Source organism: Cicer arietinum, chromosome 2 (genome assembly GCF_000331145.2).
Source record: "Cicer arietinum cultivar CDC Frontier isolate Library 1 chromosome 2, Cicar.CDCFrontier_v2.0, whole genome shotgun sequence".
NCBI classification, from domain to species: Eukaryota; Viridiplantae; Streptophyta; class Magnoliopsida; order Fabales; family Fabaceae; genus Cicer; species Cicer arietinum.
The window spans coordinates 38,526,386-38,541,802 of NC_021161.2; the positions used below are offsets into that span (position 1 = coordinate 38,526,386).

A 15,417-nucleotide genomic window follows, 5' to 3' on the forward strand; every position below is an offset into this window, starting at 1 on the left:
GTTAATAATATTTTTGAGTTTTATAATCGAAAAGATATTTCGATGCCAATTAGAATTTCTCGTCGATAAATAAATTGAATTTAACTGCGGAAAATCCTTTACGGAGAATTTAAGGCGTTTCGGGTGAAACGGTAATTTAATAAATATCTAGATTTTGAGATATTTGTTAAGTTATATTTATTATATTTATATATGTTTGTTTGGAGGGAAAAAGAAAGGAAAACTAGAAGGAAGGAAAAGGAAAAGAAAATAGTATATAAAGGAAGGAAGGAAAAAGGAAGAAAGGAAAAACAAAGGAAAGAAAAAGAAAGGAAGGAAATTTCAAATTTCCATCTCCTTCCTCTGAACCTCACGCGAGCAAAACCCAAAATTCCATCCTTCTCCATTTTTCGTTTTCGTTGCTTCCTTTTCTTCAAAGCTAGTGACCCAAGGTTGGGTGAGAGTTAGATCAAGGTTTTCGCAACTCCACTCTTCCTCTTTGATTCGAAAACGAAGAAAAACGGTTTTTGAGATCCAAACACAAACCCCTCCGTTTCTTCTAGATCCGAACCTCATTTCTCGAAGAGACAGAAGGGAAAGTTGCTCACCACCACGCTACGGTGCTAGTGAACTAATTTGGAAGCGGCGTTGCGAGCGGAAAATTTACCGGAATTACTCGCGGTACCGGAAACGCGCGTTAAAGCTAACGTTGAGGTAAGGGCTCCTTCCAAACTTCTAGTTTGCATTAGGGACTTATCTGTGGTTGTGTGGGAAGGAATTTGTTAGGGTTTAATGTATCGATTTGGGGAAAAACGAAACTAATGCGTTATGGGTAAAACCTTAGAGTTAGGTTTTGTTTATATTGATGAATGGTTCGTGGTAAATGAATTTGAAGTCATTGTGTAAGATTTTGGGTAAATGAAACTTGTGTGTTTTGAGTAGTGGATTGTGTCGATTTGTGTTCGTTGTTTTTGACATGCTCTTAATTGATATTGATGAAATTTGATATGTGTATGGTTGGATTTGTGAATAAATGAATTGATATGTTTTGATGTGAGAATTTGTTGAGTTTGTGTTGTGTGAAATTTGAAAACCATTAAGTTAAATGAGTATTAAGAATGGGGAATCTCTTAATGTCTCGGTTACTTAATATTTTGTTTTGAAAATCGTTTAAGTTAACTGGGCGTTAAGAATGGGGAATCTCTTAATGTCTCGGTTACTTAATATTTTGTTTTGAAAATCGTTTAAGTTAACTGGGCGTTAAGAATGGGGAATCTCTTAATGTCTCGGTTACTTAATATTTTGTTTTGAAAATCGTTTAAGTTAACTGGGCGTTAAGAATGGGGAATCTCTTAATGTCTCGGTTACTTATTATTTTGTTTGGAAAATTGTTTAAGATAATTGGGCGTTGAGAATGGGGAATCTCTTAATGTCTCGGTTACTTAATATTTTGTTTTGAAAATCGTTTAAGTTAACTGGGCGTTAAGAATGGGGAATCTCTTAATGTCTCGGTTACTTAATATTTTGTTTTGAAAATCGTTTAAGTTAACTGGGCGTTAAGAATGGGGAATCTCTTAATGTCTCGGTTACTTATTATTTTGTTTGGAAAATTGTTTAAGTTAACTGGGCGTTAAGAATGGGGAATCTCTTAATGTCTCGGTTACTTAATATTTTGTTTTGAAAATCGTTTAAGTTAACTGGGCGTTAAGAATGGGGAATCTCTTAATGTCTCGGTTACTTAATATTTTGTTTTAAAGAAAAATCGTTTAAGTTAACTGGGCGTTAAGAATGGGGAATCTCTTAATGTCTCGGTTACTTATTATTTTGTTTGGAAAATTGTTTAAGTTAACTGGGCGTTGAGAATGGGGAATCTCTTAATGTCTCGGTTACTTAATATTTTGTTTTAAGAAAAATCGTTTAAGTTAACTGGGCGTTAAGAATGGGGAATCTCTTAATGTCTCGGTTACTTAATATTTTGTTTTGAAAATCGTTTAAGTTAACTGGGCGTTAAGAATGGGGAATCTCTTAATGTCTCGGTTACTTAATATTTTGTTTTAAAGAAAAATCGTTTAAGTTAACTGGGCGTTAAGAATGGGGAATCTCTTAATGTCTCGGTTACTTAATATTTTGTTTTGAAAACCGTTTAAGTTAACTGGGCGTTAAGAATGGGGAATCTCTTAATGTCTCGGTTACTTAATATTTTGTTTTGAAAATCGTTTAAGTTAACTGGGCGTTAAGAATGGGGAATCTCTTAATGTCTCGTTTACTCGTGTATGTTTTGGTAAGTTGTGCTGACCCGGGATAGGTGGCACCTCGGTAAACAGTACGGACCCGTGATAGGTAGTACGTTTACGACTTACGTTCCTGCGGGAATTGCGTTTGTCCGTGAGAGACTGCGCAGGGGTTTGTCCGTGAGAGACTACGCCCTGGTTTAAGTTAGATGAGAATTAAGAATGGGGAATCTCTTAATGTCTTGTTTACTCGTGTATGTTTTGGTAAGTTGTGCTGACCTGGGATGGGTGGCACCTCGGTAAACAGTACAGACCCGTGATAGGTAGTACGTTTACGACTTACGTTCCTGAGGGAATTGTGTTTGGTAAGTTGTGCTGACCCGGGATAGGTGGCACCTCGGTAAACAGTACGGACCCGTGATAGGTAGTACGTTTACGACTTACGTTCCTGCGGGAATTGCGTTTGTCCGTGAGAGACTGCGCAGGGGTTTGTCCGTGAGAGACTACGCCCTGGTTTAAGTTAGACGAGAATTAAGAATGGGGAATCTCTTAATGTCTCGTTTACTCGTGTATGTTTTGGTAAGTTGTGCTGACCCGGGATAGGTGGCACCTCGGTAAACGGTACGGACCCGTGATAGGTAGTACGTTTACGACTTACGTTCCTGAGGGAATTGTGTTTGTCCGCAAGAGACTACACCCTGTTGATTTGTGAACTGTTGGTTCATTTTTGTTGTGTAGTAATGTGTTATAAATGCTAAGTGTTATGTTTTGGAATTTGGTGATAACATGTTTGATTGCAATACCATTTCGAAATCCATGATGTTGTATTAATTGTGTTGAAAATGCTAAGTGTTATGTGTTGATTGTTGTGTGTAAGTATGATGGTTATCGAGATCCCAATTGTCGTGGTAATCGCGTAGGAATTGCTAAGTGTTAGGTTGTGAACGTGATTAGGAATGACTTGAGTAAATGCATGAATTTTTGGAAAAACGATCAGGGAAATCGATTTCCCAATCGATTGGATGAGTTGCAGGAAGTTCACCATTTTGACCTAATCGATTTGCCAATCGATTGTATAAATATATCTTTCAAAATCTTTTAAGAAATCGATTTGGAAATCGATTGGCAGAGAGGCAGGAACTCAGCAAAACTGCCGAAATCGATTTGGAAATCGATTTGGCAACCCAGGGACTCATCAGAACTGACAAAATCGACTTAGAAATCGATTTGGTCATGCAGAAACTCAGCAGAACTGACCAAATCGATTTGGCAATCGATTTCCTCAGCAAAAGTACTTATTTTGAGTTAGATAATCGATTTCTCAATTGATTTATCAATGCTTTGGTCAGTTATGTATTACTTAATGGTTTGAGAACTTCATTTTGAGTTCATTGTTAATTGACAAGCATTATATGAACTTTTAGCATATGGAAAATCCTTTTAAGGTGCATGCTTAGTTGAAAGGTTATTTTGTGCATTTAAAACTTAAATGTTATGTGTTATCTGTTATTTTCGGTTGGTGACCTTTACAATTATTGTGGAAATCTGGGCTTCGCCCTCAGATGAGAGTCAGGACGATCCTACCGATTCGTACCCTACGGACGGGAATGGAGATGGGAACGCTTGACTGCAGCTACGTTAGGAGGATCTCACGGGGCGCGTGGAGATTACTCAGGGTGTATAGTTTTTGGTGGGATGATCAGATTAGGATGATGTATAGGGACTAGGGGTCCTTCTTTTTGGTTTGGAGTATTTTAGTTTTGGAAAACTGTACTTATACAAATATTATCAGTTTTATATCATCTTTGAATGGGTTCCATGTACCATTTGATGCTTATGTAGAAATGTTTTGGATTTGTAATTGGAGAAACTCTTCCGCTGTTTGTAAATTATAATGACTCAATTATTTATCCAAAAGCATTTCCTGATTTATTTCTTTGTTCGTTTTTAATTACTTTAAAAAAAAAATATACCCTCGCTTTGAAAAACGGGGTGTTACAGTGTCTTAATGTAACTTTTTATATTACCAATGTATGACAATTAAACTCATATAATATATTTATACTGTTTTTAAGTTTTTGTCAAAATAATTTGTTTTAATGCTTGTGCACAGAAATTAAGAATAAATAATAAATAACTGGTTGATTGAAATAATTTCAACAAATTGTACGTTTAGCTAATTTATTATTGAATTATGTAAGCTTTGGATTATTCCATATTTTTTACATAAGACAAAAAAATTTTATTTTTTTACAAAGAGAAAAAAATTGATACTTTATTTATTAATTAAAATATAGTACTAATTGAGTGTAAATCTTAACACAACTGATAAATATTAATATTGTTGAATTATAATTCTTGTTTTGAATTCTAATTCAGAATATCGCACTTGTATGAGTTAATAATCTATTCTAAAAAAAAAATTAAAAAATATAACACTAATTATAATTTTTTTATATAATTATTAGAATGCATTTATTGCTCAAATAACGGTTATATACTCATAGATTTATTAAAAATTTATCTTCATTTAGTTCATATATCTACTATTAATGAATTATAATCCACAAATTATTAGAAATTTTAATTATAATAATTTAAAAATCATACAAATAAGCAACTATGAGACGTGGTAGAATTTTTTTTTATATTAATAATATATGAAAATTAAAATTTAATTTTTTCACATATTAAAAAGGGCAATATTATTCTATATCAGATTATTTTAAAATTACCACATTAAAAATGAGGCTCCTCGATTTTGGTGACTTTTGTTTGTTTTATTAACAAAGTTAAATCTTTATAGGAATATTATAAAAAAAGTTTAAAGAAACACTCTAATAAATCACTTTCTTTCTTAATTATTAAAAAACAATTTTAAAAAGAAAATGTATTATTATTATTATTATTATTATCATCTAATTTAATATAAAAATTATCATTTTATTTTTTCATGTTTTAATCAAATAAAAATAAGTCTTACATACATAGAAGAAGTAAGTAGTATTATTTTTGGGACTGAAAATAAATTAACCACAAGCATTTTTTATCTTACCAAATGACAACTCGTAAAAAAACAATCTTACTTATGTCAAAGAATAACATCTCTAATGTCGACAAACAATAAAACCGGTGGCTTGCTGACACAGAGCGTCATGTTATAATGCATGGCACCTGTCACCAAATATATTTAAATTGATAAATTTAGTTTAATTTCAAAGAGTTTTATACTATTAACATCTACAACTATTTACAGAGATTACTTTAAAAATAATTTTATTAAAAAATAGATTTTTTAATAATTAAATGATTTAGATTGATTGATAATATAAAATATTTTAACATTGACAAATATATATATAAATTAAATTCTCACATTTGTAAGGTATTAATTAAAAACTAAGATGTGATACTCACAAAAAATAGTTAATTAACTTGAAATTGCAATTTAATAAAAAGATAATTAAAATACAAAAAATAACGTATCATCAAATAAATTGATGACGATATCATATACAACAAAACTTTACATATGAGAGAGATACCTTAATTTCACATTTATTTTTACAATGACTTTCTATTGGACTTCATAGAAGCTATATACCAAGCCAAAACCGCTTCTTATATTTGCCTCACTTTGTTGAGTTTTTTTTCTTTATTTGAGAAACCTTGCTTTGTTGAGAGTTCATATTTTAACATCTTATAATTGTTCATATAGCAAAGATCACAATGAGTGAAATGAAGAGAGAAAATAGTGGTAGCATGAAAAGTGCTGTGAAGGAATGGTTCAATTCTTCACAAGCTTTTTTGAGCATGTTTTTGGTACAAATTTTTGCAACTGGGATGCAACTTTTATCAAGAGTCATTTTAGTTCAAGGTACTTACATTTTTGCCCTCATTGCATATCGTCATCTTGTTGCCGCAATTTGTGTTGCCCCTTTTGCTCTCTATTTTGAAAGGTAATATTTCATTTCATTACCTTCATTTTCATTCAATAAATTTTATTAATTTGTTTTTTTTTTTTGCAAATATATGTTATTAATTTGTAGATAAAAAGTTTAATTATGTTAATTTCTAGCAGTAGTAGTATACTCTTTCCGCTGAACTTCACTTCCCTTTTTGTTCTCTGTGTTTGATCTTTGTTCCTTTTTTTTCTTCTTCTTAACTTTTCACCTGAGACAAAAAAAATCTTAACTTTCACCAACCCTTAATTTGTTAACTAGCATAATTAATACCATGAATTTGCATTTTTTTAATTAACAATAATATCTTTGGTCACTTTTATAAAATACACTTGAGTTAATCAGGTCGATTTTATAAAATATAATTAAGTTAATAAAATTTGATATATCTAGTTCATACTATAAATTAGATACATAATCTTTTATTTACTAAATTGATTCTTACAAAAAAGGAATTTTTTTAATAGTCTTTATATCTATTATTATTATTATTATTATTATTATTATTATTATTATTATTATTATTATTATTATTATATAAAAGTGAAAAATATATATATTTAATAAAAATTTAAACTAAACATATTCAATCAAGTATCTGATAAAGTATAACGCTTCATTTTAGACAATGACTCATCAGCAAATTCAAATTAGTTATTGAATTATCAAAATAATTTTTAAAAGATACAATATACTATCACAATAGTCACCGAAATATATAATATAATTTCAAAATAATTTAAAACCGTTATAACATTAAAAATTAAAATTTAATATAAATGTGCATAAATGTGTATGATATAAATTTGAATCATATTCGTTCACTTTCTTTAACTTATTTTTAATTATATTATGAGACAGATGTTAAAAGGTAATAATGTTTTATTTTTATGGGTGTACTATCTTAGTGTTGAAAAGTATTGAATTTGTTTTATTGATAATTGGTGAATGATATTTGTTGGTTACGGTTGCAGAGAACGCCCAAAGAAATTCAATTGCAAAGTTTGGTTATGGCTTTTCGTCAACGCATTAGTTGGGTAAGCTCAATACTCTCTTTATTTTTTAAATGGAACATTAATACTCCTTCTTTCTTCATACTACTCACTTTATAGAGATTCTATGTCCTTTAATCTTTATTACTCTCTCATCTTTAAACATAATTTTATAAAACAACTCATAATTTTTAAGTTTAATATAAAAATAACTATATTCTTTAATATTTGTGATGCCAAAATTTATGGTGCATGCGTCAATTCAATATGTATCACTAAAATTTGTCATTTGCAAAATTTAATATTGATTATTGTTGTCTTTAAATTCTTTAATTATTTAATGGACAAACATAAGTAGGTAAAATGAGATAATGAATAATTAAGTGCATTATAAACAAAAATTCATAAAGAATATTTGATATGTCATATATTACATAATCATCAATTTTACAAAAACAAAGCCATCACTTTTAAATTTTAATGAAATTTTAATTTTAATTTTTTAGTTTATACTCTAATTAATATTATGTATATTATTACTATTAAATTATTATTCTTCATGCACTTTGCATTTAGGATAAAAAAATACACCAATAATTAATAAAAACAGATTAGTAAAATCATCATCTTAATTTAGTTTATCATTTTATTAATCTGTGTGCAATAATTTAATGCGATAATAATTTTTAAATAGAAGATATAGTAAATTTATTAATTTTTTTATATGTGAAAATATTCTTAAATGTTTGAATAATAAATGATAATAAATGTTTAAGTAATAAATCAGCACTCAATCAAAAATAAATGACAATAAATGTTTTGAGTAATTTTTTTTAAACAATAAATGCTTTAGCATAAAAACACTCTCTTGAAAATGACAAAATATATGTGCTTCATATGCACTCTCTCGAACCTTAAATATAAGTATATTTAAGTCAATAAAATTTGATGTGTAATTAATGTCAAAGTGAGTACAACTGAAATGAATAAATGAAATTAATTAAAACTAGGTCGGAATGGGTATATATACACACTGTAATGAAGTAAAATTGAATAAAAAATAAATTTTTTATTTTTGTTTTTATTGGTTATCTATGTTTTTTTAATCCTCATAGAGATCAAACATCTCGAATGAATCATAAAAAAAATAGATTATACTATGCATAATAAAAAATGTAGTTGATCTTGATAAAAAAAAATATAGATGATCATATTTAATGTATGCAATTTTAATTAAAAAATTAAATCTATTGTTTGAGTAATAAATTTAGTCATTGGAAAAAAAGAAAATCTAGTAATAAGTATTGTTTTAGTTTTTTTTGGTCTTTGAGTTATTATTTAATATGAGAGAAGTTATTAGTATTTGTTTATATTTCATTTAATAAAATATGTGTTAATTTTACCTATTATTTAATATGAGAGAAGTTATCATATTCTATTTCATTATATTCAATATCACAAATATAAATAATCTTTTAAGTTTTTTTGTTGTATAATATATCAACATATTTCAATTATAGTAACATCATAAATTCATCCTTTATACACTAAAAAATTTAGTAATAAATTAAATTATTCATATATTTCGCAAAACTCATATAATGAAGATATACTTAGGTTTTCATAGCTGGCAGAGGTATGTTTGACGTGAAAATTTCATTTTTGTCAAATGCTAAAGTAGGAAAAATTTTACATTCTTGGGGTAATGAAAATTTGCTAAAAAATTATTAATTATGAGTCAAGAAGTGCTGCTTAATTATTTTTTCTAATAGTAGTAATATTTGTATGTAAGTAATTAGTGGATATATATTCCAAGAAACTATGATAAAGTAACTTGCTTTTATAAACTAAAATGTTCTTATTCTAGTAGTATTTGGTAAAGTAACAAACTAAGTTTGTTGGTGAATAAAGTAACTATTAATGTATTGCAGGTTGAGATATTAAAAAATAATATTGAAAAATAATAAACATTCATGATATACTAATAAAATATAATAAAAAAATAAAATACAATTAATTGAAAATTAAATATATATTATATCATAGATTTAATATTTAGACAAACGTAATATGATTTGAAATTTTTTGATACGAATTACTCGAAAGAAGTACTACATAATTCTTTTTCGATAACAACAAGTAAATACATAATTAAGCGAGTGTTTGATATAGAATGAATGTGGAAGAAAATTGAAAGTAATCAATCACATTGCTTTTCACGTCTCTTCCTTAGGTTATTTGGTGTCATTAAGCCTTTTATTTATAGTTTAACTTCTTTCATCAAGATATTACTAAATTTAATTTATAAATTAGTTTTATACATGCATCGAATGGCTTATTGCCATATCATTAAATAAATAATTAAACAATTAAGTTTAAGTTTAAGTGATTAATAAGTTGTAGGAAAAGACACCTCGTCTAAGAAAATTAGATTTTAAATTTTGGCTAACAATTATTGATTAAATTTTATTTGTCTTCTGATCGAACTTTAAATTACTTAGACCTCATTTCCCTAAACCAGATGATTGAAACAAAAAAAAGTCATTAAATGAATCAAAAACACATGATTTGTTATACATATTAACTTATGCGACAACACATCAAATACATATCTAAAATCATTTTTCATCGCATTGAATATATGTAAAACTATTCTACATCGACAATATATAAATAATTAAAATCATAGTTATGGTTAATTCTAGCAATTATGTTGGTCCTATACGTAATCTTTTATTTTATAGAATAATTATATTTGATATGTTACATATGTACAATTTAGATATCATTGTAGAGATATTTATTATATTCGACCGCGAGATTAAATTCAAAATACCGCTCTATCTTTATGTTTAGTGTCTGTGAGTTTTGGGTTAAATTATTTTTAGAAAAGAAAGAAAATGAATAATTATTTGAATAGAGAATCTACCATAATTTTTTTAAAAAATATTTATAACTATTCTCTTCGTTCTAGATCTTTGATATTTTAAGTATTTTATTTTTGTCTAAAACTTTAATTCTTTTAAAAAAATAAAAATGTAATTAATGATGTTTCTTTTTTGTATTCTAAAAACACAAAAATATGCATTAAATAAATTCTATTTTTACTTAATTAATGAAGAATAAAAAAAAATACAATATAAATTTATTATTTCTTAATATTTGTATCAAACGATAAAAGGATCAAAATTTATGGATGGAAGGAGTAATTGACAGCATTTCTAAATAGAGTACATAAGTGTGAGAAAGTAAAGCTAGACATTATCTAATTTGTGAAATATCGTGCATCATAATTTACATTTGTCATGGTTATAAACATGTGGTTTAGCGTGATTGTTTTGGGCCTTTTGGCTTTGTTGGGAATGAAAGTTGTTGCACTAGTACTCTCAATTTTGAAATTGTTGAGTTCGATAAAAGAATCAAGTTGTTTTGGGCGTAATTTTTTTGTAGATTGCGTCCAAACTTCTCCTATTGCAATTTTAGCAATCATTTCCAACCATTTTGTGTCGACAAAACCAACATGTGTTACTTAAACAATGTTTTTAGAAACTTGAACAAAACACAATAAAGAATTGCCAACAGATAATAAAATATATAATATGTTTATTAGTCCACGAGGTTTATGTTTAGGTGCTTCACATTAAATACATAAAAAGTTTCATGTAATATTTAAGTCATAAGTGTTTTGAATTAGATTATCTTTATGAATTTAAATCATAAAAATTGATATTTTTATTGAGAGTTATTTACATAAAGTGTTATCTATAAATTGAATTAAAATACTTTATTAAATACTGAGGATTGAGTGGCTCTGTCCAAAAAATAACAAGAACGACTACTGAATCAGTGTCGTTGGAGTGTGATAATGTTAAAAGTCTCACATTACTTAAATCATATGGCGCTATCAAACATATCTATAAAATCAACAAGAACAATTTATAAGTAGGTTGTTTTAATTTAAATTTAAAAAACATAGTAAAAATCTCTAATAGAGTGAATTACTTCTAGTTGTGGTTGAAGTATTGCATAAGTAGGAGTATTATGATTTTTGTATTTTGACACTCATAACTCAAATTATTATTTTTTAATATATTTATACACACATTTTTAACCATCACATATATGATAGCTCTTCAAAATTCAAACAATCATTTTCTCTATCTTTGAAAAATTCTTACATCACTATGACATGTCATACAAATATGCAACGTGACAGAATTATATTATTTAATCAATATTTTATATATTTTGAAATACCCATCCTTGTCAACATCCGGATCTGTTATGTTCCTTTCAGCTAACACGTTTCCCACTACATCAAGTAACGAAACCAAAGTTGAAAACAAATGTCAATAAGTGTCCCTACTATAAGACACTAGTTAAATTGCTAAATGTAAAGGAATATTATAAAGTGCCACATTAATGTTTGATAAAAATATTTCAGACGAATGAATAATGTCTCAGTTCAATATAAAGAAGATTTTAATATTTATTAAATATTTACAATAAAACTATTAATTATTGTAGTACTAAATTTGTAAATAAAATTTAAAGCACACGAGTTAAATTTTGACCAACTACTAATTTTAATGATCCAACTATTATTATTGTGGTTTGACAATATTAAAAATCATTATATTAAAATGGTAAATAATTTTTACCTTATTATAAAAATGTTGTGTAATTTTACATGGCACATATGACAGGATGACCATGGCACTAGGACTATTCTATTATGGTCTTCGTGACACATCTGCTACTTACGCGGTTAACTTTCTCAACATGGTTCCTATTTGCACATTTTTTATCTCTATCATATTCAGGTATGCAATCTAAATTAAACACAAATTTAGCTATATAAATTAAGTAACTTTACCAATAGATGAATTTATGAATTAGTACAGAATGGAGAATATGAGGATTGGAACATGGGTTGGTAAAGTGAAATGTATTGGTGCAATATTATGTGTTGGTGGGGCATTAACTACAAGTTTATACAAAGGGAAGGCATTTTATATTGGTCATCATAGTCTTCAAGATGCTCAGATGATTAGTGTTGTTGCAGCACATCAAACTCATAAGCTTCGTGGTACTATCTTTTTGGTTGGAAGCTGTTGCTCATACACTGCTTGGTTTATTATTCAAGTATGCCCCCATTTTTCATTTCTCAATGTTTCTTAATTTAAATATAATTTTAATTATGCTTTATATCGTTTTTTTATTTTAATTATTTTTCTTCTTTTTTTTAGTCTTTGACAGCTGCTTGTTCGGTCAAGTATGCCTTCGACAATTAAAAATAATATTTTTCAATTTTTTTAAATAAAAGTTATAATAATATTTGATTATTTATGTTATTTTTAATAACCGTTAATATTTATTTAGTATAATATTATTTCAGAATTAACATCTATTTAACTCAATAATAGTTTGCATTTAAAAAAAATTATTTTTCTATATTTTGAAATACATGCAAACTCTTTGAAATGAAGATTATTAATCAGAGTTTATTATATTTTCAGCTCATCTTAAATAAAATTGCACACTTAAACTACAACTGATCTAAGATTTGATCTCAATAATTCATGATAATAATTATTGTGTTGTTTAAAAGAGTTATATTGAAAATAAATAAAATATACTACTTACAAAAAATAAAAGATTAAAATAAATATAAACAAAAATAAAAGATCAAAATAAAATTAGATATAAAATAAAGATAAAAAACTATTTTAATGGATATGTGAAAGATTTATTAAACATTTATTGTGAAACAAATATAACTAAAGAGATATTCCACATAATTACATAAAGCTTATCACCACAACTAGCTCCATGCTGCTGGAATATGTTTTTTCAATTTTGTGATGGTTAAACTGCGAATGTGATTATTTATGAAATAGGTGTTTTAAATTTAAACAGGTAAAGTTGATGAAAGTTTTTCCTTTGAGGTATTGGGGAACAATGTTATCATGTGTTATGTCAGCAGTTCAGTCAGCAATAATAGGCGTATGCATAAATTCTAGTGAAGCTGCTTGGAGATTAGAGTGGAATCTACAACTCATTACTATAGTGTACTCGGTATGACCACAATGTTTATCTTCCAATTTAAACTCTTATTATACATCAAATGAATTAAAGACTATATGATTATTCTTAAATTCAAGTATTATTCTTAACATTATGTATATCACTATTTAAATAACACCGAAGCATCGACCGAGACAATAGTAAATATTTGAGAAAATTAGTTAATTTAAGGTAGTCACATGTGTTGGTGTCATATAGTAACATATGTCGGATACATGTTATTTCTTTGATTAGAAGTACAAAACATGTAGAGTTAGTTAAAAAAAAATTAATATAAGAAATTGCCATAAAAGTAGGAATAATTTAGTTTTAGATATATCAAATAATATAAAGATGTACTCTGTTCCGTTTAGAATTCAAATTTATTGAGAAAGATAGAGATCTTAGTGATTAACAATCAATGGAAAAAATGGTCTTGGATAAAGGTGTTTTAGTCGGAATTCTCGTCAAAGAGAACATGCAAATAGTATATATAAATACTTTAACGCTCAAATTAATATAATGTTTGAGGTGAGTGAGAGGTAAGAATTGATCATACCTTAATAGGTGACATAGTGAAACTTAATAGTATTAGACTTGAGTTAGCCTTTAAACTAATTACTTACGACACTACATATAATTACTCTCAAAGCAACAACCTCATCACACTTTAAATTAGACATCTAAAATGTGGCTAAAATATATTGGGATAAGATGTTGAGATTATATTTTGATATTGTACTATGAACGAGGATATTGAACTAACTAATTGGATTTATTTGTGTAGGGAGCAATGGCTAGTGCTGCAACATTTTGTTTAATATCATGGACAATATCAATTAAAGGTCCTACTTACCCTCCAATGTTTAATCCACTTGCTCTTGTTTTTGTGGCCATATCAGAAGCTATCTTACTTGGCGAACCACTAACAGTTGGAACGTATGTATACTTTTCGTTCTTCATATTTTGAGCGATTAGAGAGAGAATATATCAAACATAAAATTAAAAATGTGAACTAATAAAAAATCACTAATCTAGTTATTTTTTATTTTATTAGGAGGATTAATGTTAATTATAAGGGGAGGATATTTTATTTGATAATCTATCATAGAAATAATCGCTAATTGAAAAATGAAAAATCTATTTGCAGGTTATTGGGAATGGTTTTGATTATAGTGGGATTGTACTCCTTTTTGTGGGGTAAAACAAATGACATGCTAAGATTGCCTCAAACAAATGTTGCAACTTCAGAATTATCAACAATCATGGTTGATGACTCTTCTATAGCTCAATCAACAGCTGTAGTAGTACCAAGTTCTTCACTTAATGAAAGTGTTCTTCAAATTGATAAAATTAACAAAATTTAAAATATTGTTGTAACTTTTTTTCCTTTTTCTAGATCTTCCCTTGAAGAAAGCTGAAATTTAATAAAAATCAATATAAATGTATTGCTATTAAATAAAAAATCATTTATATAAATATATATTATTTTAGTGCAATTATGTATACACAAAATAAGTATTAATACATAAAAACATTAATAAATTAGCATATAAACAAAATATATATCATAAAAGTATTAAAAAAATATGATATCCGTCTCTAAGCACAAGTAACGTCTACTTGATTGGCAGATCTTGAATTCAAATATTAGAGTGATCATATTTTTAAAATTTTAATGGTCATTATCTTTATACATATGTATATGCATGTGTGTGCGGACCCGAGTGAAACTTAAGTTTAATTAAATATTTAATGATAATTATTTTGAATGTACATCCTATTTGATTATTGCAAATATCTCGTCTAAAGTATGAATCCATTAAAAATAACTACATTTTAGATGTACTTTCTATTTGTGGTACAGTTCTTTGCCAAAGGTGTACCCCATTGCTTCTTCTTTAAGAAATTGGGATCAACATGTCAAAGGCAAGCTTATGTTTGTGAATTCAAAGCAATCACCCATGCTTTGACCAAATTATGTCATTACATATTGGATCATAAGTTTGTCATTCGCACGGGCCAAAAGAATTTGAAAGTTTTACTAGATCAAATGCTTCAAACTCTGGAACACCAAGCCCGGTTACACAAACTTATTGGTTTTTATTTTGCAATTTAATATAAATTGGGTTCAGATTTTGTCCTATCCAAAAAAAGTGAAACAAACTTCTACCGTTGTGTTTCCAA

General features: G+C 27.5%; 1 protein-coding gene across 1 annotated transcript; it reads left to right on the top strand.

The window, feature by feature from the left end:
* Nucleotides 1–5,771: 5,771 nt before the first annotated feature.
* Nucleotides 5,772–14,691, top strand: LOC101490709 (WAT1-related protein At5g64700-like). Its single transcript, XM_004516582.4, has 7 exons — nucleotides 5,772–6,169; nucleotides 7,147–7,209; nucleotides 11,871–11,987; nucleotides 12,069–12,309; nucleotides 13,084–13,242; nucleotides 14,018–14,169; nucleotides 14,381–14,691. The coding sequence occupies exons 1-7, from the start codon at nucleotides 5,940–5,942 to the stop codon at nucleotides 14,595–14,597; spliced, it is 1,179 nt and encodes a 392-aa protein (XP_004516639.2). The 5' UTR covers nucleotides 5,772–5,939; the 3' UTR covers nucleotides 14,598–14,691.
* The last annotated feature ends 726 nt before the right edge of the window (nucleotides 14,692–15,417 follow it).

What these genes read in the sequence shown, in the direction of transcription:
- LOC101490709 (XM_004516582.4), top strand. Translation starts at nt 5,940, where the DNA reads ATGAGTGAAATGAAGAGAGAAAATAGTGGTAGCATGAAAAGTGCTGTG. An exon ending in TTTATCTCTATCATATTCAG is followed by an intron (nt 11,988 to 12,068) that starts GTATGCAATCTA and finishes GAATTAGTACAG; the next exon opens with AATGGAGAATATGAGGATTG. An exon ending in GAACCACTAACAGTTGGAAC is followed by an intron (nt 14,170 to 14,380) that starts GTATGTATACTT and finishes ATCTATTTGCAG; the next exon opens with GTTATTGGGAATGGTTTTGA.